Source organism: Cuculus canorus, chromosome 1 (assembly GCF_017976375.1).
Source record: "Cuculus canorus isolate bCucCan1 chromosome 1, bCucCan1.pri, whole genome shotgun sequence".
Taxonomy (NCBI): domain Eukaryota; kingdom Metazoa; phylum Chordata; class Aves; order Cuculiformes; family Cuculidae; genus Cuculus; species Cuculus canorus.
Window position 1 is genome coordinate 187,229,466 of NC_071401.1, and position 23,015 is coordinate 187,252,480.

The window sequence follows — 23,015 nt, forward strand, 5'->3', positions numbered from 1 at the left end:
TTTTACAGTGAGGGTGGTGAGGCATTGGACAGGTTGCCCAGTGAAGTCGTGGAAGTGTTAATTACACTTCCACTCCCTGGAACTGTTCAAGGCCAAGTTGGATGAGGCTTTGAACCGCCTGATCTAGTGGAAGATGTCCTTGCCTATGGCACAGGGGTTGGAACTGAATAATGTTTAAGGTCCCAACCTGAACCATTCTATGATTCTATGATTCTATGATTCTATGATTACTTCTTTAACATTAAACATAGTATTTGAAAAGTTGCAGTTAATGGCAATGTTTACATAGTGTTTCTTCCTTGAATGGAGGGAAAGAAGGGGTTAATTAATTAAAACAGTTTTGCTTGGCTACACAGGCTCTTTCTTTCCCCCTTTTGTAATACAGTTTACAGCTGTGTCCGGTGTGTATTGTGTATTAATTTCCATGTTTCACTCTATTAAAACAACTGTAACATTTTAATATTCTTCCAGTATTGGCTGACACTGTGCGAAAAGCAAAATCTAGAGTCCCTTCTAATTGAGAAGTAGTGCTTGCTGTTCTAAAGTTTTTCTAGCATGCTTTAAAGGTGATGCCCTTCAGAGAACTGAAGATTTAATTGTGTCTTGGTTACAACAGTGTTTAAAGAGTATACAAAAGACCCTGTCATTGCTGTAGCTGTCAAAGTGCCAGCATCTTCAAGATAAAAGCATTCCTTTTTTTTTTTTTCATTGCATAATAAGCAAGAGGACTGAATCCAATGTATGCTGGCCGTTGCATGTCACTGCTGCCTGCTAGATTTAAAATATGTTGTTTAGTCAGCATGATGTTCTGTAAGTAAGAATGTCAGCACAATTGAAGTGTGCAGGGTTTATCCAAACACTCTAGAAAACTAGGGTTAGTAGAAAAAGATAAAGAAGTGTTCTATGGTGAAGATAATATTCTTGATAGTTTTCTAACCTCTAACGTTCTAACTTCTCAGCTTGGTGGGAGACTTCAATACTTGAATTTTTATCTGTATTTGTTATAGGAGAATAGTGTATTGTAAGTGGATTCTATCCTTTTGAAACAAGAACTAGATTGTTGAATATTGTTATTACTGGCTATTATAATAACTAAAAGTGATAATTGATGAGAAAGGTTTTATTTAAGGTGCCAAGTGAGGGGTAGTGCGCAAACAAAAAGAGACTTGAAACTTTTTTAATTTGTTGGTCTGATTTGGAAGCAGCCCTATGAGAATGTAGTACAGTCATTTTCTAGTGTGTTCTGTTAATTAAAATTCAGGAAGCATTTCCTGTTCCCTGGCTTAACTGAAGTTTTTGCTGTGCTTTTGTTCCATATCTGAATAGATGTTGTTGAAAGCCAAAGTGTAAGGGAGAACTTTTCAAAGACGTCATGACTCACTGAACGGTGAGAATATCACAAAGTGTACAGGCAGCTGTGTTCACAAGACTGTTTTAAACTGACAGTTAACTTTCCGTTTGAAGGTAAGCCTGAAGGTTTTTAACTGTTGAAAAATCTGCAGTAAGTTTATTCTTATATAAGATACTCCTCAATATATTTAAACAGATTGGCGAGCAGCGATATAAACAAAAAAAGGCTAAGTGAACAAGAAAACTGGTTGATACTGGGTAAATTAGAAAAAATTTGCTATAGCTGAGTTATTGTGGGTGTATGAGTTCATCAGACTCGTGGTGAAGCCTGTCATTTTAGACACCCGATAAGAAGTGTAAAAATCAAATAGAATTTCATATCTAAATATGTTTAAACATCTTCTCTGTCCTAGAGTTAAAAAAGAAAAAAGCTTTGGCTGTAGAGTTACCCTTGAACTAAACACCTCCATAAATTGTTATTTGAGTTTGAAATAAAAGTCTGTAGTGGTATCATAGATACACACTTTCATTTTGTTGGTATTTATACTGTATTATTATGAACTGTGGCTATAGGATGTAATTTATTTATATAAGTAAGTTGTTAGAAACTTGCTTATTTTGAAATGTAAATACAACTCTTTGCTAAATACTGCTTATATTTATTTTATCTTAAATAGACAGAAACCTAGTTGAGCTCTGATTTGAGTATTAAATTATATTTTGGTCCTCATCATTTGCATTTCCATTATTATTTTTTAATTGCCTTTGTGGAGTGTTATGACCAGAGAAGAAGGTTACAGAGAAGAATTTAGCTATGACAGGATGCCAACTTTGGAGCGGGGAAAACAGGAAAATGGAAATTATATACCAGATACTAAATCCAGTGACCTTCAGCTATCAAAGAGGCTGCATCCTTGCTTTAGTTACAGAACATGGATCTTTTCTTTGCTAATGGGAGTAAGTACTTTAAATGATACAAAATTAAAAAATGTAGGTGAGATCTCAGTGCCCAGTAATCTGCTCTGTTTCATATCATTTGGGGACTCACAATTTTGTCGCTGATAGTGTTGAATATAAATATTTGTCCAGAAGGGAACATATTTAGCAAATTTAGAATTAACACTTACACATTATTCTTTGGATAATTGTGCACTAATAGAAAATGCTCTATGAAGCCTGGTGTTTATCTTTAATATTAATCATATAACATCATCAGAGAATGAGTGTGGTAGGAGTAAATATCAACCCATATGTGTGTATGAGCAGTGCCTTCTGGTAAAGGATGAAAAGTATCCTTATCATATGCATTCTTTTAACATATTTGTAACTGTTGCAAGTACTCCACTTGCCAGGATAGCATTTTGGCATTAAAAATATGTATGGTACTTAAGTGCCCGATTCATCTTTCAATGTTCAGTAGTTATTTGGCAGAATCTTCATGTCTTGAGGTATATACTCTGTTTCTTACAGACACATCACAAGTGATGTGAATTTTTGTGTCACTGCCAGAATCATAGTATGCTGTAGCATACTATGTACATGTACAACGTGTGCTGCTTCATGCTCTGAGCCAAGTTGACCGAAGTTTAACATACCAATTAGAGTCTGATCTTTTCTTTTTCTGTAAGCTCATGTGTTTTGAGGAGTAATTTTTGTTAGGATCTAAAAATGTTCCACTGTTAATATGTTAATTATTTATTTTTTTCAGTGAATAAAAGTATTGTCATATTTTTATGGAAACAGCTGAGCATTTTTTCCTTTCTGACAATCTGTAAAAACTGGATTTCATTTCGGATGTACTCTTACATTAAAAAAAAGCAAAAGAAGAGCTGCCTCTCTTTGCATTAATTTTTCTCAAATTTAATTGTCAAAAAGGGCAACTGTCTTTAGATTTTACCTTTCTATTAAGTTGTTGTGAGTGATTGGAGATACTAATGTTTAATGATCTTTTACTGAAGTCATTAGCAAGAAGCATGAATTTTATGGATAGATGAAAGGGCAGTTTTATTAATAAACTAATCCAATAAATTCAAATTAGATTTTTCTCCCAAGTATTATAGTCATGAATCTCTCTCAACTCTTCTGAAAGACAGTGTCCAGAGAGGAAAGTCTGCATGCTGAGCAACAGAAGTCACAGTCAACCAAACTGGCTACTTCAGGAAGCAGTTGCAAGCCATAGGGTGACATCAAAGTGATTGCTAGCATGAGCTGTTCTTGTGCAGGAGCAATTCAATATGCTTCAAGCACAATTGCAAGTTGTGTCCCAGAATTACTGTTTTTCCAGCCTGCCAGAATTCTCTGTGTGTGTGTTTATACACACACATATGCTATCCTTATTTTCTGTCATTTTTTGACAAGGACTCTTTATAGACACCCGTAATTTTGTAATATGAGAAAAAAGCAAATAAAACAAAAGAACTATTCTGTCTCTCATCTTCCCAAGCCCCTTCAGAGAAATGTCTACTCAGAGAAGAAACAAGCAAAAAGAAAGAATAGTGAAATACAGTAATCATTTATTGCTGAGAGTGTAACTCTGATAATTATGAAATAAATGGAATAGTTAGTAAGGGAACAAGAAAGGACGTGAGTATTTATGAGTATGCCACTAGACCAAAGTAGGAAGAGAGTTTGAGGGAAGACAGGAATATAGGTGGAAGAGTCTTCATCAATGTATTCCGACATTATTTTGTTGATGTGTTCTACTTGGTAATTGCCTAGCTGCCCGTGTGCATAATGAATATTGGTTGAGCCAAGCATTTGAGAATACAAAGTAAAGGCTTAGTTGAAATTCCTGAAACTTTTTTGCCATTAAACACTGCAGTTACCTTATGAGCATTTTACTAGATATTTGCCAAGTCAGGGCACAATTCTAATGTGACTCAAGTTCAAAGCCAGTTCAAAGCACAATCAGGGCTTGATTCAAACATGACTATGTCATTGATTATTAAGTCTTGGTAACCAGCAAAACATCTTCTTCAGAACTCAGCATACTTTCATATTTTGCTTCAAAGTTATTCGCACAAAGACTGCCTGGTTAAATGTTCATTGGTAGCTTAATTTGAAAGAAATTATTGATTCCTTTCTGACCAGTTGATTTTTTAAAATATAGTTTTATTCTATTAACTTATCTTATTTGTTGCTTTTCAGACTTGCCTCCTTATTACTTCTGGCTTTTCACTATATCTGGGAAATATTTTTCCATCTGAAATGGACTATTTACGTTGTGCAGCAGGTTCAGTAAGCATTCTTAATTATTTGCTGTGGCTTTTATGACAGCAAAATCAGTAGTAAATAGCTTTTATGGGTTTATTATCTTTTTATTCTGTGCTTTTACTCACCTTCTTCATGGAAGATCTGATTCTGTTTAACAATTCATTAAATGGGTTTTCATACCATGGTTAAGGGAATAACAGTTGTCCTGAAGACATGTTTATGCTACCATCTTTTGTTAACCAGCTCACCACTGGCATGTAGTAGTTATCCATATGAACAGTTTTTCTGTGCCTAATTTTAATAAAATCTGCATTTTTATGTACGTGGGTAATCTCATGGCTAAATGCTATCAGGATCTATTTCAGATAATATTTCAAAGTATTACATTTTACCGTAATATCCAAATACTGAAGCAGACTAAAAAATTCTCTTGAATATCATTATTTTACTGGTAAATATATATTAAAGATCTCTGATGTTTTCCAAGATCCAGTATTTTTTACTGTATTTTTAGGGACTCATATTTGTTTTACTCTATTATATATATTTAATCTATACTTTAGATCCTCCTGCATAAGATAAGTTTGATGTGCTTGCTTTGTTCATGACAGGATTCTGTTCTGTCATTGATATTTTTGCAACTTACCTTGCAGATTTGGTTTAAGTTAGGCACAAGGCTAATGCTTTACGTCAAGCAAGCAAGTCCCATGAGCTGCTCTATGAATGAGTTGTCACTTCTTAATGTTTCTGCTAGAGGTGTTAAAATAAAGTTGAAGCAGTTTTTGAAGTTAATGTCTTCACTAATGTATTATTCTCTGCAGCATTAGTGTTACTGCGATGTCTCTTTTCTGCCTCAAATCTTGTCTCTTTGGACTTTGTATTTATTCAGAATTTTCAAAGATCTGGTAGGTGCAGAAATTTATCACTCTGGGTTTGGATATCTTGCTGTGAGTAAAGATATGCACATTTGTGTGTCTGTATCTGAGCAAGGCATTACAGTTCCATATAATGGAGTCAATATAGTTGGAAGAGCCTAGAGAGCTGTATAGCCAGCTGACCAATACGTGTCTGGTTTAAGCATGAGCTGAATTGCTCTCTAGACTTCTTTGGTCATGTTGATTAGTAATAAGATTCAGTTGCCTAAACATAGTCAGGTAGCGTTCTAGAGACTCTAGGGTATCCTCCACATAAAAGGATGTTTTAATTATGTTAAATACAGGTCATTTAGGTGTTAAGAAAGAGCTGCCAAGAATTTTAAATGCTAGTATTAATTTAATTAGAGTGATTCCTTTGTTAAACCATCAGTGCCCAGATGTGTGAAATGATTAGTGAAGAAATGCAGTGTTTTACATGATTCATGACTCAACATAGGATCATTTTTAATGACTTTAGTTGAGTATATTTTTATTTTGCTCATTAGTATATTGTAACATTATGTATTTTTGTAAAATGGAGTTGGATCTGTAATGATATCATGCACATTGTGTTGGTGAACAGCTAAGGGACAGAGGAATTACTTTGTGAAAATTTTCACTTATGCATGATTTTCCATTTAGCTCTGCCCTGAAGCATAGAAGCACTGGTCCCTAGTGAACATAGTGGAGAACCCAGGCACAATTCTCAAAGTGTAGTTTGACTCAACAGATCAGTTTTTACAAAGTTCTTCAGAACTGTGTCACAGCTGGCCAGATTTAATGCGGAGGCCCAGCTTGGGAGTAGCAGTGTTTTTCTTTTCCTGCTCAAGGATCTCCGGCCTTCTAGAGTTAATTTAAACTAGCAAACGCATGAAATGCCTCATGAAACTCTTTCTTTCCTTTACGTGTCAGATTTTGCTGGGTACCCAGTCAAAACAGGGGTATGGAAGGCATATTTAAACCTCTTGTAATCGTCACATACTGATTGCAACTAATAAGCCCAGGCAAAAGAGACAGACTTTTCTCAGATTTTCTAATATGCTGTTTGTCTAAGTTAACTGAACTATTAATTCAGACCAAATAAAATAGATGTATAGACATACAGGTACACAATTCTTTGTGCAGAATATCCCACTAGTCTTCTGTTTTAATTTTCCCAGTGTATTCCTTCAGCAGTTGTGAGCTTTGCTATAGCAAGGAATAAAATTAATGTGGTAAGTATGAGATTTTTATTGGCAGTTGAATGTTTCCCCCCTCTCCCTCCCCGGTTAAAATTAGAGAGAAACCAATTCTGAAACTGTTTTTCAGATACCAAATTTTCAGATTCTGTTTGTCTCTACATTTGCTGTTACAACAACTTGTTTAATTTGGTTTGGATGCAAACTTGTCCTCAATCCATCAGCTATAAATGTAAGTTACTAAAACAATTACTAATTAATGATACATTTATCTTTGTTTAAAAGTGGGGGGAAGATGAGGTGGGTGGAGGTCACATGTAATTACAGTGTTGTCTATACCCAAGTATTCCACCCCTTCTATTCCTCTCTTGTGAGACCTCATCTGGAGTATTGTGTCCGCTCCTGGAATCAACATAAGAAGGATATGGAGCTGTTGGAACAGGTCCAGAGGAGGGCTACAAAGGTGATCAGAGAGCTGGAGCACCTCCCACACAAGGACAGGCTGAGAGAGTTGGGGTTGTTCAGCCTGGAGAAGAAAAGGCTCCGAGGAGACCGTATAGCGACCTTCCAGTACCTGAAGGGGGTCTACAAGAAAGTCGAGGAGGGACCGTTTCCAAAGGCTTGTAGTGATAGGACAGGGGGGAATGGCTATAAATTGGAAAGGGTAGATTTCGACTAGACATGAGGAAGAATTTCTTCATGATGTGAGTGGTGAGACACTGGAAAAGGTTGCCTAAGGAAGTTGTGATGCCTCATCCCTGGAGGTGTTCAAGGCCGGGTTGGATGGGGCCTTGGGCAGCCTGATCTAGTGAGACATCACCCTGGCCATTGCAGGGGGGTTGGAACTAAATGATCTTCGAGGTCCCTTCCAACGCAAACTATTCTGTGATTCTATGTGTTTAAATTCCTGTCACTTGCCTATTGCATTTCCATACTATGTCATTGACCACTGAATAAAGATAAGTCAGGATAACTGGGAGTCCAAAGCTGGCTCTGAAGCTTTTTTGAACCTTTCTGTCTCAAGGCATGGTTTTTGCTTGCTCTCCTCTTTGAAGGATACTATTTCTGTGAGACAGTCTCACTGTTTGGCAGCTCGCTGCCAGCTGTTTTTCATTACCCATGTGGTACACAGAAAATGTAGAATACCATCTCTTTAACTATCCTTTCATCAGTATATTTATTTTTGCTCCCCATGGGAAACTGCGCAAGAAAATAATAGTAGGTCTGATGGGAAATTGCTGCCAGTAGTTTAAGAGCACTAATATTCATAAAAAGGATGTTTATCCAAGTAAGACAATTAATGTTTAACCACCCTCTCACCTCCACTGGGGTAATTCTTCATTAGCATTACTCATGTTGATGGATAACTCTACAAAATTATTTTAGAGAGATAAATGGAATGCAAGATACAAGCCATGTCCCAGACTGTAACTGTATCAAAGCACTCCAGTAGCATGCAGTTCTGTAGTTGGGATGCTATAAACATGAAGGATGCAATGTGTAAAAGATGTAAACTGCCAGTGCTGCCACTCTGTTCCTTCCCAGCTCTCAGAGTAAAAAGCCTGATGGACAAAATTGAGTGGAACCTCTTGCGTGCTGGACAATGCAACTGAAAGGCTGCAGATCTTGAACAGCATTCAAATTAACTCCAAATTGAGCACATACTTTTATTTTCGGGTTTTTTTTTTTTTTTTTTTTTTTTTCTGTTGTTATTTTGTGTACCTCTGTTACAGTTGAGATGATCCAGTGACTGGAACCCTTCAATACAATCTTGTTTGCCTCAGTGTAGATGGTTAAGGCAGGATTCTGTGGCCTGAATTTAGACATCTCTTATTTTAAATGTGCTGTGAGATACTCTGCCTGACTGCTGCTTCCACTCTGGATGGGTGAGAGTCTCCCATCAGTCCTGTTTCAATGAACCACATTTTTAATACCTGGTGCAGGTTCAGAGGAATTTGCATTAAGGTTGTGCTAATCTACAGCTTTCTACCCACTTGCACTTGCATATTTCTTAGTCATAAAACAGGACTAGGGACACATCTTACTTGGTTCTCTGCGTCAGGTGGTAGATTTTATTTATAGTGGTAGTTGTAGAGATAATATTCTTTAGTACTTATAAATCTAACATTGAATTTCCCATCATTACAGATGGTATAAAAAGGTACTTACTTCTAGCTTTAGCTGTATTTCTGTTTAAAAAAAAATGAAAACAACAAACCCACCCAAACTCCAACACTGGAGATGAGATATTTTTACTTTGGTCTAGGGGCATTGAACTAATTTTGTAAGTGGAAGGCTCTGCATGATATTCTAGACATGTTGTATCAGAAAAAGAGCACTGGAAAGATAAAATATAAAATGTAATTTATTTACTGTTACTTTTTAAATTCCTGTTATTTAGTTCTTATAGCTAGAACTAAATCAGCTAGTCCGTCAATGTAGTTATAGTGCTTCAGGATTCAAACTGGTATGTCTACTTGGCACGGCACTAAATAGTGTGGCCTTTCCAGCCCACATCAGTACCAGTGCTGCATGTCAAAACATGATCAAATCATGGGAATTTACAGGCTGGATTAAATTGTTCTGCAGGCCACATGTTTGATACCTCTTCTTTTGCCAAATAATGTCTTTATTCTTCATGCTAGCACTTTCCCTAGAAGCTTACCACTATGACATTTATTGCTGTTTGTGGCTCCAGTTTAACTTTACAATCTGTTGTGTAATGCAAGGCACATAGTTCCAATTATGATTTCCTGAGAAGAATGAGTTTCAGTACTCCAAAAAGCCTCTCAAATCTGCCACCTATGTTCTTTTTCAAAAAAACGTGTGCTGCAAGATATGTGTCAGAGAAAAACTGAGAATTGATCACCTGCAAACCAGGTCTGATGTGAGAGAACAATGTAATTCTGTTCTAAGTCATTGAACAATGGTTTGCTATAATTGTATCAGTTCTGAATGGAGCCACTTCTCCCTGAAGTTTTAGTGCTTTGCCCCATGGAACTAACCACCAAATATTTTCCTGGGCTGCCAGTACAAAAACATGGTGCTTTTGAAAACAAGAGGGAGATCCACCCTGCATAATCTGCATGCCTCGAGAAGATTATTCAGCTCATGTAGAGTAGGCATCTACATTATCTACCTTTTTTCATGAGGTAATAAGGAAACAAAGAATGTTATGCATTATGGTTATTTGTTTCTTGAAGATGAGCAATGGCAGAAGGAATGGCAGCATCCATGTTTTTGCACAATAATGTGGTCTGTTAGACCTGCAAGAATTATAAAAACACAAAAAGTGTTCAATGCTCTACTAGCACAAGGTAGAGCACAAAGGTAGGATTCTTGGCCCAGTTCTTTGGATTGTGTTTTCATTCAGCATTAGGCATTGCATTGTGACATTTGGATTGCAGCTTAGGGGCTGGGAGCCTGTGGTCCTCTTTCTGCCCCACAGTGGATTGCCTTAGCCCTTGGGCTAGTCGGGCTTGCCTCTTGTTTGACCTTTTTCTGTTCCTGTGACTCTTCCGTGATTTGCTGCAGTGCTCTAGTTTCGTATGGGAGGTCCTGCAAAACGCAGACATACCCAACAATCACCCCCTTGCCATTAAGTGCTCTTCTGGAATACAGTGATAAAATCATAAGGCAGAATATTCCCATAAATGAAATAAATGTTTTTCTCTTAGGTTAGGTATTCAGAGTACCATGTAGATAGCTGTGTTGTCCTAGAAATTAATCACCTCCCCCCCAAATTATTAACAATTAATAGACACATCTAAATGACACAGAAAATAGACAGCCTGATGGATTCTGCTAGATCCTGCCTCCTCCTTTATTTTTAATATGGAAGATGTAACTCATTTATGTCTGGGATTTTACTGACAGATAAATTTCAACTTGATTCTGCTTATTCTGCTGGAAATCTTCATGGCAACTACTGTAATCATTTCAGCTAGGTCTACTGAAGACTGCTGTGCAAGAAAGAAAGTAGGTACCCCTAAGTATTAAAAATGTCATTTTTTTTTGGTGTTAAAAAATATTAACTTTTTCCTGTATTACATGCAGGAAAGTTACTGGTGACTCCAGTATGTAACTTCATATCACGTGGTAAAACTAGATTTGAACAATAAATAAAAGTACTGTACTAAACATTAATAGCCTCTTCTATCTTTTAGAGTGTGGTGGGCCCTCTGCAAAATGACGTTGCAGTTACACAGCACAGGGTTGTTTGAATATCTTATTAACAGACATGGCAAATGTTTTACTTCAGTTTTGTTGAATAAAACTTAATGATGTATGAAACATTAGAATACTGTGACTTGTATGTATGCAAGCAATGCCTTTTTGAAGCCTGAAGTGCAGAAAGGATTTGTCATGTATGCTGATTTGGTGGTATCTGGACAATGAATATTGGCTTTGAGATTTGGGGCTATGGGTGAAATTTTCTTTAGTCACAAGTGCTCTTCCAAATCCCATCCTTATTTTTCTACAACTGTACTGCTTTGAGGTAATAATGGAACAAACATGCTGTGCCATTTTGTGTTTCAGGGAAAGTATTGCTTGCTAGGTACAGTTGTGTAGTACTACTGTCCTCTTTCATTTACTCTCTATCCACATCACTAACGTCTGAAGGCTCAGGAAGAAAGTATGTATTTTGAAGGTGGAAAGGAGAGATAAGATAACTGTATTTCATTGCTGAATGGTGGTTGTATAACAGCTAATCTAGGACTACCGCGTTTATTTTTAATGTGATTGATGTGGTCTCACACTGGTGAACACTGTGGTATGCTCCTATCAGCTCTGATGGGACAACCAGACATTACATGCCACTGTTACAACTGTAACAGGTTGTACAGGGTATTAGAAAGAAATATCTTGCTTTGTATGTTTTTTTGATCATGACTTTTCATTCCCCTCTAGAATACTGCATATGACAGTACCGCTATTTTGAGCAATGTCAGCTTTCCTACTCGAATTCTGAAGTCATACTCAGTAAGAAAACATTTTCTTTCATTAAATCAAATTGTTCTTTCACCTTTCTAAGTGCTAAACTTCTTTAGAGCCAGGAGGAGATCAGTGTAGATAAGAGCAGAAAGAATAAAGACAGTGATGAGAGGTGTATTCCAAAATGTTTCCTTCTGGAATATTGTAAGATAAATAACTACAATGTATAAAGGAGACCACTTAATGACTTACGGATAAATAGTGTAAATTGAAGTGCTGTTCAGTGGAACTAATAAAGGAGACCATAAATATGTATAATGGGGCTGGTCTTGCTTTCATTTAAGCCAGCTGGAGTTTTGCCATATTTTAGATCTGAAAAACATTGATTTCATGCATAGCTAATAGCATAAAGGCATTTTTTTCCTGCCAGTGAGTTCCTTTCTATATGCAAATAGGAAATTTGATGTTCAAATGCACCATTAATAATTTGTGTGCTCTTCTTTGTTTTAGGTAATTGAGGTGATTATTGGAATTTCATCAGTATTTGGTGGGATAATTGCTTTGAATATGGATGTTCTGGTCTCAGGTCCTTATCTTTCAGTAACATTCTTTTGGATCTTAGTTGCTGTAAGTAGTGCAAGATGAAGGTACTCTTTTAAAACAATGTCTTTGATTTTTAAATTTTAATTTGTTTTTTAATTTTCAGGTCCCCACTGATATTTTTATTTGGTCCTAATACTAACTGGCAATTGCTGCTTAGCAAATAAATTAATACTTGAGTGTATTTAATATACTTATGCAATATGCTTGCTTCATTTTGATTTACAATACTTTGGTTCTTATAAAATGTTCTGATACATTTTCAGTCCTCAGTTCAGTAAAACTGAAATACATGAAGTGTTTTGTCCAGCAAGTCCTAGGTTTTAGAATATTTCAGGCTGCAAAGTAAAAAAAATTGAATTTAATTTTGGCATGGTAGAATCCTTGGAACATCACCTTTAACCAGTCAGTCTTACTTAAAAGCCTGAGACTATGATTGATAACCCTTGTCACTAATAACAGCCTGTACCCAGAAGCAGCAGATTTTTATAAAAGACACTGTGCTACCCTGCTTGCCACGAATTGATCTAGTTGAGCAAGAAGCCAATTAATATTAGATTTATATATGGCTCCTATGTCTGGAAGATCCCTTAGCATGAAGGGGAGAAAGCTCACAAAGAAGGTTTTAAGTGTTCAGAATTCATAAAGTTCAGTAGAGTTTGTTAGGTGGCAAGCTGTGAAGTTAATCTTATTTCAGTATGTGTAGGTTTAATGGATGATACTCATTAAATGCAAGTTAAATGAACATTAGTATTATCTCTATTAGACTAATTGGTTCCTAATGTTGTCATTGGTTGATAGGGTTTTACCTTTTCAGGATAAGGATGTTATCTGTGATTAGAGGGAATCACTGTAACTCAATTCTAATTTTTGCAATTTTTGCTATTTTCAAGAAGGCAAATATTTACTTTGTAACATTTTTTTGTTTAGTGCTTTCCAAGTGCTATTGCAAGTCATGTAGCTGCTGAATATCCAAGTAAATGTCTGGTAAGTGTGTACAATTCTTGGATTTTGCCGTTAGAGTGGAATAATGCTAAGAACGGATGTAATCTCTCTGGAGTTCTGTAAAGACTACATGGTCCCCCACAACATCCTTCTCTCTAACCTGGAGAGTTATGGATTTGATGGGTGGGCTGTTCTGTGGATCAGGAATTGGTTGCCTGGTTGCATCCAGAGAGTCAATGGCTCGATGTCCTGATGGAGATCCACGACAAGTGGTGTCCCTCAGGGATCCATAATGAGACCAGTGCTGTTTAATATTTTCATCAATTATATAGACAGTGAGATCGAGTGCACCCTCAGCAAGTTTGCAGTGGCTTCTTTAAAACATCTCTTCTAAGTTCCAGTCAACCATATTTAAGTCAACAATGATGTGCAACCACAACTGAAGTCAGAATTTGATCCTGTAGGGATGATATTTGAACGAAAACTCAGCTGCTATTGTATTGCAATAAATTTGCCTCAAAACACTCTAACTTATGTGCGAAGTTACTTTAGGTTGCAAGGCTGCAATATCTGCTGTTAATTCTCATTATTTTGTACAAACTATATTTGCTCTCTAAATTGCGTATTGCTTTCTCTTTCTGCATATAAAATGCACTTTAAAATCAAATAAAAAAACCATCATCCATATAAATAGAGAATGAATTATAAGACAACTGTGCTTTGGCTAGGAAACTTAATTTATTCAAAGCTTACTTCTGTATCTCCACACAATGTGGATGACAGTATTTGTCTCATACATACATACTTTTGTTATGCTTGCTTCAGGGAGGTATAGGTCAGAAATGAAAATGTTAACTTGTTTTTATTCTTATTTAACAGTTATTACCTTATTTTTTAGGTTGAGGTCCTGATTGCCATTAGCAGTGTTACCTCTCCATTATTGTTCACTGCTTCTGCATACTTATCCTTCAGTATCATGCAAGTGGTTGACATCTTTAAAAATTATCCACCTGCTGTTAAAGTATGTATTTTTATGCAAAAAAATATCATCTATTACAGTAGCAACACAAAAACTAGTTAGTGAGTATAAGAAGATGAATAAATTGTTGCAGAAACTATTCAAAACCTCTTATTTAAGTAATGGTATAATTTTAAGTATGTTAAATCTTCCCATACCCTGGAATTATAGTTTTAAAACCAGGGGATATTGTTCTAAAGAATCAGTAAAAATAATACATAGTATGCTGGATTCCTTGAGGTTTTTATAAATTTGTAGTATATAAATTAAAAATTCTAGGTTTACTTGAAGAATACATTTTTTTGTTTCTTAGGTTGTCTACCAACAGTTGGGATTGTAAGTTTACACCTGGATTCATTCAAAGCCTGGACTGGGGCATAGAAGAAAAAAAGTTTGTGTGTTTAAAGCATTTCAGTATGAAGTGTTACCAGCGCACTGCTGAAGAGCTTTCTAGGGCTTTACATCAAGTGTTTACGTGATGATGTTCAAAAAAACATTTTTAGGGATTAAAATAGTGTCAATAATAGTCTCGACTCTTCGTACCCACTAGTCCTTGAGTAGCCTTGTGATTTTAGAAGAAGAGAGGAAAAATATTTGTTAAACAGATCTTAGGGACTGGAAAACCAGCTTTTGAATATGTGATCCTGTTCTCATAGTGGAGGAGCATAGTGTGTTGTTGGACCTCAAGAAGCAGCCCTGGCTAATATGTTCTCTTCAAGTAACTCCTCCTGTGGCACATATTGGAGACAGAAGACTGGACTTGTCCAGACAGTTGGTGTGAATCTGCAGAGCGTTACTTACATTCATATGCTGCATTGTGTGTGGATGTAGCAAGAGCGGGCTGCTCTGCAAAGGAGGGTGAACAATGCAGTGGAAGGTGACAGCGAAGCAGACAAGGGCATTGACCTTATTGGCGAGGACTGCATTCCTACAGTACTGAGAAAAAGAAAAACAAGGCAGGTCCAGCCACAGTAATCAGGTTCAGCCAATAGTTCAGTGATTGCCAGACAAGTCCATCATAGTGACTTGGATCCAAGGTCAGCCACAAATTCAGGTCAGCAGAGCAAGGTCAGAGCCAGCAAGGCCCAGGGTCAGGCTCAGGCAGAGCTGCGACATTGCTCAGGTCAGAACCAGTAATGAGGCTCTATATTTTAGAGAATGGTTTTGTCAATTCCATTCTATTTCTAGAGGAAAAGATGATTTGGGAAATGAACATTTTATTAAAAATTATCAATCTCTTCTACTTTGAGCAAACCCTGGCACTCAACTTTTAATTGAAGCTGAAATAAAATATGAATTGTATTGTGAGTTAAAAAATGAAATCTAGACAGCAATCTCAAGAATATGAGTGGGAACAGTAGAAAATATTTTTCTATTCAGACAGCTAACAACATATTCATGTCTCTATTTTCAGCAATCTTATGATGTACTTCTGTTACTTCTGATGTTGATGCTGCTAATTCAAGCATGCCTTACTATTGGAACTGTAATACAGTGTGTAAATTACAAGACAAAAATGAAACTACATGATTTATCATGGACAGCATCACAGGTTAAAAAACAGGAATACAGAACAACAGAGGTACTTATTTATACTCATTAGAAAATTTAAAGTCTGTACTTAAAAAGACTGTTTTTGGTAATGTTTCATGTTACTTAACTCAAAGCTGCTCTGTAAAGCTGTGAAGATGTCAATGCAGTGGTGAATTTTGTAATAAAGAGATAGTATTTTGCTAGTTAAATGATAACTGTGGCACGACAAACACAATATCTGTGACAATTCCTGTAAGAGAAAAACAGTTGTAGGGTTGAAGTCCCCTTTTTATCTTACTTGTAGTATGGGCTCACAATTAAAGACAAGGTTCAGCATTGTACTAAGATAAAATGGCAGTTCTGCTCCACAGGATGCAGATCCATAATCGCTATTTATGTGTCAGAATGAAGTTGTAGAAAAGATAATGGGGCTCGTTCTGATAATGAGATAGCCATCTGTTAACAAAGGAATGGATTTAACCCTTTCAATGTGAGGAGAAGTTTTGGGCTATGGAATGAGAGTATTTGATGTAATTGTTCTTTACCAAGGCCTGCTGTGGTGGAGTGAATTTTCTAAGCTGAGTTAGCTGTCCTAAGTCCCCTAACCTTCAGATGGAAAGAGTTAAAAACCTGGAGCATAGGAACCGCAATGGACAAGCTGAGTGGCTACCTGTGCTGGACAGTATGGAGAGGTGTGCAGAGAAGGGTGCCTGGAGTCCCAGGTCTCCTCCATGTCCTAACTACACTACCAAAGTTGGTGATTAAAGATCAGAATTGATATTTCCCTCCATTCCCCTCCTGCACTTACATGTTCAAACTATCCTTTCAGATAAAGATTTTGGCACATACTTTTTTTAGAGCATGGTGGTGCTGGTATTTGTCTTATGACCTTTTGTATAGTCATTCAGGACTAGACTGCTATTTCAGGACTGTGTAGGTTAACTATATCTATCTCCTAGCAAACTACTGTAGCCCTTAGGCTTTCCTCACCTCTTCTTTGCAAAGCAGAGCACTATATCCTTAAAAAATCACCTTAGCTGGATGCAGAGTGCAGCAGCAGAAAGAAAGGATGCTGTATTCAGTCCCTGCTCTAGAGCAAGCGTCTGCTTGGAAACAGCATTGGATAGAAAGCAATTAGAGCAGGGACTGAAATTTAGTCACATCATTATACAACTGGTAGTGGAAAGTGGAAGCTGTGGATTCATGTCTTCTCAGGCTGCTGAGGGCATCTGGTGTAGGTTGCTTATTTCTGCATCTCTTTCCTGAGAGTTACATTCTATATAAAAGATGATGTGCAGCAGCCCTTCCACTGCTGCAAGTCAGACCTTTGGGCATAGCTTGTGGCATGGCTAAATAGGTCTCTTCTGAGGATTATTTATATAAATGTGCAGTCATATTTTGGAAAAATCTTAAAAAATGTCCCAGGTAACATGTTTCAAATTGGAATTTGGCCAATTTTCTTTGACCCAAATGTCCCCAGTATTATACAATTTGCACTATTATATTTTATATCATAAATGTATACTATAAAATATACAAACCTATACAATTTACAATGTATAGAATATTTTAATAGCTCAGACTGTAACTACTCATGTTTACATTCTCCTAGATTCTCTCAGATATTTATTTGCTTGACCTTCATTTTTTAACTAAAGCATTGTTTAATGTTTCCATTTGTCTGAATTTGTTTACTTTTAGGTTTCCAATAATACCTTAAAGGATTTTGACAAAGACAAAGCCTGGAAAGCAGTTGTGGTACAGATGGCTCAGTAGTTTGGACTCTGCAAATTCAGCCAATACAGTCCAGTCCAGTAAATCAACTGTTTGAATTAAAGCTTAAAAAATTTTCAGTTTATAAATGCAATATATTGGCAGCAGTAGGAGCCAAGGAATAACACAGTAAATGTGTATTTATGTCTTCCTAATAATTTTGAAATATATTGGTAATACTGTTAACACGCCCGTCTTTTCTGATGGTAACTCTATTCTAGTGTTGCTTTAGAAGATAACCTTCAGAAAAAAGTAATGAGTCATGGATTTATGCTGGCGGCAAAGTAAAATATGGCAAGATGTGATAGGCTTCATGTATTTGCAAGAGGTTGTTATAACTGCAGTTATGCAGTCAGTGTAACTGATAAATGCTTTTGTAAAGTTATGAGTACAAGTCATAATTGATATTTTTGCTTATACTTCACTTTTGTAGGAGTTGTAAAGTTATTTTGCATCTCATTGCTTTTATGTAAATAAAAGTCTTTATTATGTGGAAACTCAAGAATGTGGATTGACATTCTAATTGGAGAGGTGAAAACAGAATATTTTTTCCCATTAAGCTTCCATTTCTGGGCTGTTAATGGGGAGAGGGCCTTTTTCTGAGTGGCCAGTCACAAAATCTACTGGCCAAAGTGAAAATTAAATAACAACACAAGCAGTCAGACAAATAACAGGGCACACTACTGATATTTAAAGATTTTTTTTCACATATGAAAAGATATTTTTAGATATTCTTTTTCGTTTATTTATTTTCCTTACTATTTTTAAAACTCAGAGAACCTAGATGCCTCTTTTCCTCCTAGCTGGATTATGTGTATGATCCTGTCTATTTCAAGCACTTTAAGAATGTCCATTTTTATAGGCTTTTTGGTGTAACTAGGAATGCTGACATGGTAGTGAGGGTTTATTTTTTTTTCCTCTTTTTATTGTTTTATTTTGTGGCTTTTGAAAGGTTCTAGACTTTGAGTCCATTCTCTTTTGAGCTGAAATAACTCAAGTAATTTGTTCAGAGCATGCTGGAAAGCGTACCTCTTTGCTTTTGGGGAAGTGAAATAAAGAGGAAGTTACTTACAGTGTGAGCCCTTCAGGTTTGCTAGCTTATTTTCTATTGGGTTTGGGAAAGCTGATTATTATAGCACTTTAATACATAGAGAATACCCCCTCAAGTTTAGAGCAGTGCTTCTTAAGAGCATGTATACCACAGCCTGTCCATTCACCTAAAACCGTGTGTTTTGGGTCCAGACTAATACATCAACAACCAGGAGATGCAGCTGCTGTTTCCTTAAGTGTTGCCAAATCTCATGCCTTTAGTGGTGTTGCTTCTGTAAACATTCTGTCAACAAGGCAGACACATAATAGTGTATCTGCTACAATCTTACCATTATTATAAAGAGTAAAAGTTATTTTTCCATTGTACACTATTTCTTGAAAATTGCAAAGAAATAGTGACAGTTCTACCTAAAAATGAATGTCCAAACAAGTTTCTAAACATCACATGTGTATTGAAACTCAACAAAGACTGTAGGTAGAGTAGAAGTTCTTCATGAATCACTGGGCTATGCTTAGTTTATACTGTGGGCTATGGTACAATTCATGGGCTATGCTTAGTTTAAACCACGAGTTATGGTCCTAGCTTATAAGAAAAAAATAGCCCTAGGTAAAATGAACAAACAAATCTGACTGAAGCATCTTCTGTATAAGTAAAAATGTGTGCAGCTGGTGCATGGATCCTTTGTCAGCTACTGATTTAGCTAGAAAAAAAAGCTAGGAAAGCAGAAGGGGAAAACTGCAGTTGTAAGAGCATTTTTTAAATCCTGTGCTGCTGCAGGCAGATTTCTTGCAGAATCTCACAAGGAACAAGAAAACACAGTTGAGTTATTGGAATTTTTTTTGTTGTTGTTTTCAGTAGTAACCTGCATTGTAACAACAAACAGGTGGGGAGGAAAGATGCACTTAGGATCCAGTTTATCAAGTCTCACCTTTGGTGCTTGTATCTGGGTTTTTTTTTTTTTTGTTATGACACGTGCCTAGTTGTGGTTATGAAAGCAGTATGTCTGTAGTTCCATTGGACCTAAGGTCCTGTTGTGAACCTGGGCTTAAAATACTCGACATAGAATGAGAAATCTGGAAGAAGCTGTACACTGCCTTTCCCTGCTGAACAGGAATTCAGACCTCTTTTTGTATCCAGAAAGTGTCAAATTGACTGTGCATAAGTGGTTTCATACGTACACATACGTTATACATGGATAGTTTTGGGTCGATACAAATTTTTTAGATCTTTCCTACCATTCCAGCATGTGAAAGGGGAGATTTTTACAAGGCAAATGAACTGATCTAACTCAGTGCAGAAAGGAGTTGCTTCTCTGGCCCCTTCCTTTGTGCTAGCCATGGATGGTATCTGATTTAACTGGCAAAAAATTTATTGATTAAAAAAAAATGAACAGTTTCCCACTGATTTAGTTAGCCAGCTTAGCACAAGGCAAACTCATAGTCTCCCTCTTTAAGATCTTAGATATGACTTCATAACCACTGGAGGCAGAATTGGATTTCATTGAAGGTAGATCAAAACACTATTTGTCTTTTGTTAGTACTTCCCTTGTCCTTTCTCATCACTTTCCTTGCTTATGTTTTGCCTTGGTCATGTGTCCCTTTTCTTCAGCATTCCCCGTTTGAAAAAGTAGACTTGTACATGATCCATACCAGGAGTTACAACTTTAGACTGACCTTGGAGTTAAAGGAATTTCTCAAAAATTGCATGTTTTGTGATCTGGGTCTTGTGTTTCTGAAAAGAATCCGTGAGATCAAATAATAAGATCTAAACTAGTTTCAGAAACTGAGGTAGTCAGGCTCCCCTGGCAACTGATGTGGTTTTATAATGATTTCCTGTTTTTTCAAATGTTAGAAGTACTTCTGTTTGTTACTGAGTGGGAAGTCCCTGAGGGTGAAACTGATGGTCAGAAAAAAATGTTAGTATCATCCATTTTATGAGTAGTAGTATCCTAGATAAAGTATCTTTGAAAGATGAGCTTTACATTATTTTCTCCCCTTATCTGGTGTTACCTGTCTAATGCTACTATGAGATATTTCACAGTAAACTGTTTTTCTGCCTGTATGTTTATAGGGAATGAAATTACAGTGATAAAGCTGAATGTGTTACAATTAATCAGACTGATGTAAAAGGAAAACAATGACTGCTAGCTTTAGGCAATGAAGAAGGAGATGCCCATGAAAACCGTTTGTATTAGCCATTTACTTTCTAATCAGCATTTTGTTAATATCAAATTATGACCATCAAATATCAGCCAGAACTGCTTTTCATACTTCTATTTTCAAGACAGGAGAGATCTACAGGTAGAAGACGTCCTTACATAATGCTTACTGGAATTTACCTCAGAGTATTTTTAAAAACATTTCTTTCCTCCTTAACTTTCTGTTTCATTTGTTCAAAAGGTATCACCTCTTTGAAGAACAGGTTATAGTTATTCTTTTCTGTCCTGTGAATATAAACTGTTTCTGAAGAATATAAAACCTTTATACTGATTTTTGGGGGTGTGTGATTTTTTTTCCCCCAGCTGACTCTGGTTTGAAAATCCAACATAGCTCCTAATCCAAGAAACATATTTTCTACAGATGCTTGTTAGCAGCCATTTGCTCAAAAAAAAGCACAGAGAGTCTGGATTTAAACAGGCCCTGTTTTTTTTCTCCTCTACTTATTGTGAACAATGGAGGCTGAAATCCAGATAGCCAGAGTTTGCAGGGATTCTTACCACCTCTATGTTCTGGAAAGGGAAAATAAGAGTGTTAAAACATTGTATGCATACAATGTTTTGCTGGTTTTTATTGTATGGCTTTGTGCTTTATGCCATCAGACTTTGGACATCCAGAAGGAGTTTGGAAATGTGTTCCTGAATTGCTGGCTCTGCTTTCCCGCAGCTACAAGAGGTGTGAAGTGCTTCTGCAGGGCTTGAGTTGCTTGCATTTGCCCCAACATTGCTTGATTTTAGAAATGCCAGCAAAGGGGGGACGTTAATGGAAGGGCCCCTACCTACATATCTCCGACCTTATTACCTCTACACTATCTGTGTGGGGTGCAGCCTTTCTTTCCTACTGGCCTCTACTGACAATGCAGGGATCGTGACTGGTTCTTGGTTGTTCCCAGGCTTGCCATTTAACAAATAATCAAGATTAATATCATTTACTGTGGAGACTGTTTTTCTAGACAGGGGCCTTGACTCATTCAAGCTCAGTTCTGAAGATATGTTCTCTTTGCCAGCAATCCTGGTTTAAATTATTTCTGTTCTTCTGCTGCTCATTTGCCCATTTCCATTGAAGTCTATGGAAAGAGTCTAATTTATTTCAATACAGTTCATCTTGGAATTTTTGTAATTATTTCTGTGTCCTTTCCAACATCTGATTTATATAAGAAGTTAAATAAAATCAGAATTTTATCTGTATTATATAAAAAAGTGAAGTTCAAGAAGGAAAAACGATAGCATTAAAACTTCAACCTACTTCACACTGTCTGCAGTTATGCTGCGTTCTACCAGGACTCTCGTGATTACTTCAAACTGACCTGCCTAAAAACCCCCAAATCACTCAAGTCACACAAAATTACCCTTCGATCTGAAGAAGTTTTAAAGCTGCATTGGTTTCTTTATTAAGTTTACAATATGTCCTCAGTTCACGATGTGTCCTCAGTTCAACCAAAGGATTGAGATGCTACAGCGTGGGCTGCAGATTGGACAGGTGTCTGGAAAGGTGAGTGGTATTAAATGAGTGTTGCTTTAAACATCTGCCTTCCTTAGAGAAGAATTTTGGTTATTTATTCTGTACAAAGAAATCCCTCTGCATACTTTTCTGTCAGAAGACTGTGGGGCTGAACACTGTGTTTGTAAAATATATTATTCCCAGCTGGATTTAGAAGTAAAACATTGCAACTTGAGCCCCAAAAGTTAAACAACTCAGTCTCTTACTTCAGTATAACTTTTGCATTTGGATGTGGAAAGAATTATTAAATAAAATAAAATACAAAGTATCTGTTTCAAAGCAAAATAGTGCCAGTTCTAATTATCGGCACAATAGTCAGACCTATATAGGGCAGTAGACCTCTGAGTGGCAACTGACCTAGTGGCCTGTGGGTTTCTTCCAGAGCCACAGAATGCCATCTTTGCCCTTTAAATAATCTGATGTATTTGAGATGCTTGCTTGCAGATGATGGTAGTTCCTTCCACAGCAGTGATTATTTTCTTTGCCATATAGCAGATGAAGAGTGACAAACCAGTCTGGCTAAGGTTTTGGCATAACCATTACATCTCTATGATAAGAGCAGCCTGATTCCTCAGACTCAGGGTGGCAGAATCAGCTTTGACTGTGCTCTGGGATACTTTGAACTAACCTGGGATATACTGCTGTTGTACAAAGTCTTAGGAACTGTCGATCTCTTGCCTATTTCTTAATCTTCTGGGGTTGTCCTTACTGTCTCCCCATATTTCTCCAGGAAAAAAAAAAAAGTTTGTTTTTTTTTTTTGCTATGCAGTCACAATGGGCCAAATGCTG

At 36.7% G+C, this 23,015-nt stretch overlaps 1 protein-coding gene across 5 annotated transcripts; it reads left to right on the top strand.

The window, feature by feature from the left end:
- The first annotated feature begins 1,326 nt into the window (after positions 1-1,326).
- Positions 1,327-17,964, top strand: MLC1 (modulator of VRAC current 1). Of its 5 annotated transcripts, XM_009556385.2 has the most exons (12): positions 1,327-1,464; positions 2,124-2,307; positions 4,498-4,587; positions 6,638-6,691; positions 6,786-6,887; positions 10,532-10,633; positions 11,567-11,638; positions 12,101-12,217; positions 13,121-13,177; positions 14,034-14,156; positions 15,568-15,735; positions 17,388-17,964. In XM_009556385.2, exons 2-12 carry the CDS (start codon positions 2,128-2,130, stop codon positions 17,460-17,462), a joined length of 1,140 nt encoding a protein of 379 aa, XP_009554680.1. In that variant the 5' UTR covers positions 1,327-1,464; positions 2,124-2,127; the 3' UTR covers positions 17,463-17,964. The 5 variants fall into 5 exon arrangements, with proteins under 5 accessions (XP_009554680.1, XP_053912218.1, XP_053912217.1 ...); XM_054056243.1 differs by lacking the exon at positions 6,786-6,887; XM_054056242.1 differs by lacking the exon at positions 6,638-6,691 and having other exon boundaries at positions 6,801-6,887.
- Positions 17,965-23,015: the final 5,051 nt, after the last annotated feature.